The 1,424-nt window shown below is 63.3% G+C and overlaps 1 protein-coding gene across 3 annotated transcripts in view; it reads right to left on the reverse strand.

Moving 5' to 3' along the window:
- Relt (RELT TNF receptor) overlaps nucleotides 1-922 on the reverse strand; it is a 17,496-nt gene extending 16,574 nt beyond the window's left edge. For 2 of the 3 annotated variants that reach the window (XM_031387555.1, XM_031387554.1), the window contains exon 1: nucleotides 683-922. Coding sequence is in view for 1 of the 3 variants with exons in the window: in XM_031387552.1 (XP_031243412.1) it covers nucleotides 396-616 (221 nt within the window). In the remaining 2 variants the exon portion in view is untranslated. Of the gene's footprint in view, nucleotides 1-395; nucleotides 632-682 lie in introns of those variants that run through there. The other variant, XM_031387552.1, reaches the window with a different exon arrangement.
- Nucleotides 923-1,424: the final 502 nt, after the last annotated feature.

The raw sequence follows: 1,424 nt of genomic DNA on the forward strand, positions 1-1,424 counted from the left end.
TCTCTCTCTCTCTCTCTCTCTCTCTCTCTCTTCCTCTTCCCCCCTCCCCTTGGTCCCACATGCACCCTGTGACCTCGTGAGTTAGGGCTTGCTTAAGTTATTTAGGGCTTCCTCTCTTCTACCTTATACTCACAACTAGCCCGGGTCACACTACAGGCCACACACACAGTGACCCCAGTGACCTGGGGTCTCTCACACAATCACACACACTCTGCCTGTCTCACACACACAGAGCCCCTCTGTGTCACCCGCCAGGCTCGGCGTCACCGCCCAACGTCCCAGCCACACGTTCGCCCGGGCCAGGCCGCCTCCTGCGCCGTGTCACCCACAGTCACGGGCTGACACCGTTCAGAACACCCCCCCCTCTTCCCGGCCGCTCCGCGCTGCAGCCGCACCGAGGCGCCGCCGTCCCGTCCCGCAGCCGGCCTTGGTGTCCGTCCAAGTTTCCCGGGCTCCACCGACCCCTAGCACGCCAAGTGCCGCTGCTTCCTCTCGCGAACCTTCTGGCAGACTGCGCCGCGCGCGGTGCCGGGAGGACGCGCAGCCGGGGGGCTCCGGGACGCGTAGACAGCACCAGGACGGGACAGGACGGGGCAGGAGAGTGGGGCTGACGCATCCGCCGCGAGGGAGAACTTCCTCAGAGCTGCGGAGCGGGGCTGAGGGCCGCGCGCGCCCTCCTTACCTGGCCGGCAGCACCAGCTTCGCTCAGCGTCCGTCCGACGCGGCGCCCGGGCCCCGCTAGGCGAGCGCTCCGGGCCGGCCGCGCAGCCTGCGCGCCTTTTGAATGAATCGCCGGCCCGGCCGGGAAGCTGCGTGGTCCCGCCCCCCGCGTCACGGCTTCTGGCCCCGCCCCCGACGTCAAAGCTCCGACTTGCGGCCCCTAACCCCGAGCCCCTCCGCGGGCCAAGGGCTCACGATTCTCCCGCCAGGCCACGCTGCTCCGCATCGCCACCTCTCGAGCCTCCTAGGAACTGCAGGGGCTACGCCAAGGATGCTCTTCAGATGCATCCCTTGGGGAGTGGCGGGTGTGTGTAATGTGTGTGTGTGTGTGTGTGCTCCAAACCAAGAAATCTGGGCTTGAGTGATGCAGCGAAAAGGTGCTTGAGACGTGAATGCTGCTCAGATCCTGTCACCACTGCCTGCGTAACTAGGGCCACAACTGCCACTTCCTGGGAATAGTCTTTGGAATTGGTTGAGGATGAGAACAACCTCAGTGTCTTGGATGAGAGCCAAGCTGGTTTCTAGAATTTTCCCACCTAGTTAATAAGAGAGTCTATAAGGAATGCTCACCTGGTGAATTTCTTTGGAACCTGGCCTAAATACCCCCACCTTCAGGGTAGCTGGCCCCTCCCCCAAGTAGGTAGGACAGGTGACACTCCTCTCCCCTAACACCAGCTGTCCTGCTCTTCTATCACCAATGCCAG

Source organism: Mastomys coucha, unplaced genomic scaffold (assembly GCF_008632895.1).
Source record: "Mastomys coucha isolate ucsf_1 unplaced genomic scaffold, UCSF_Mcou_1 pScaffold21, whole genome shotgun sequence".
NCBI lineage: Eukaryota > Metazoa > Chordata > Mammalia > Rodentia > Muridae > Mastomys > Mastomys coucha.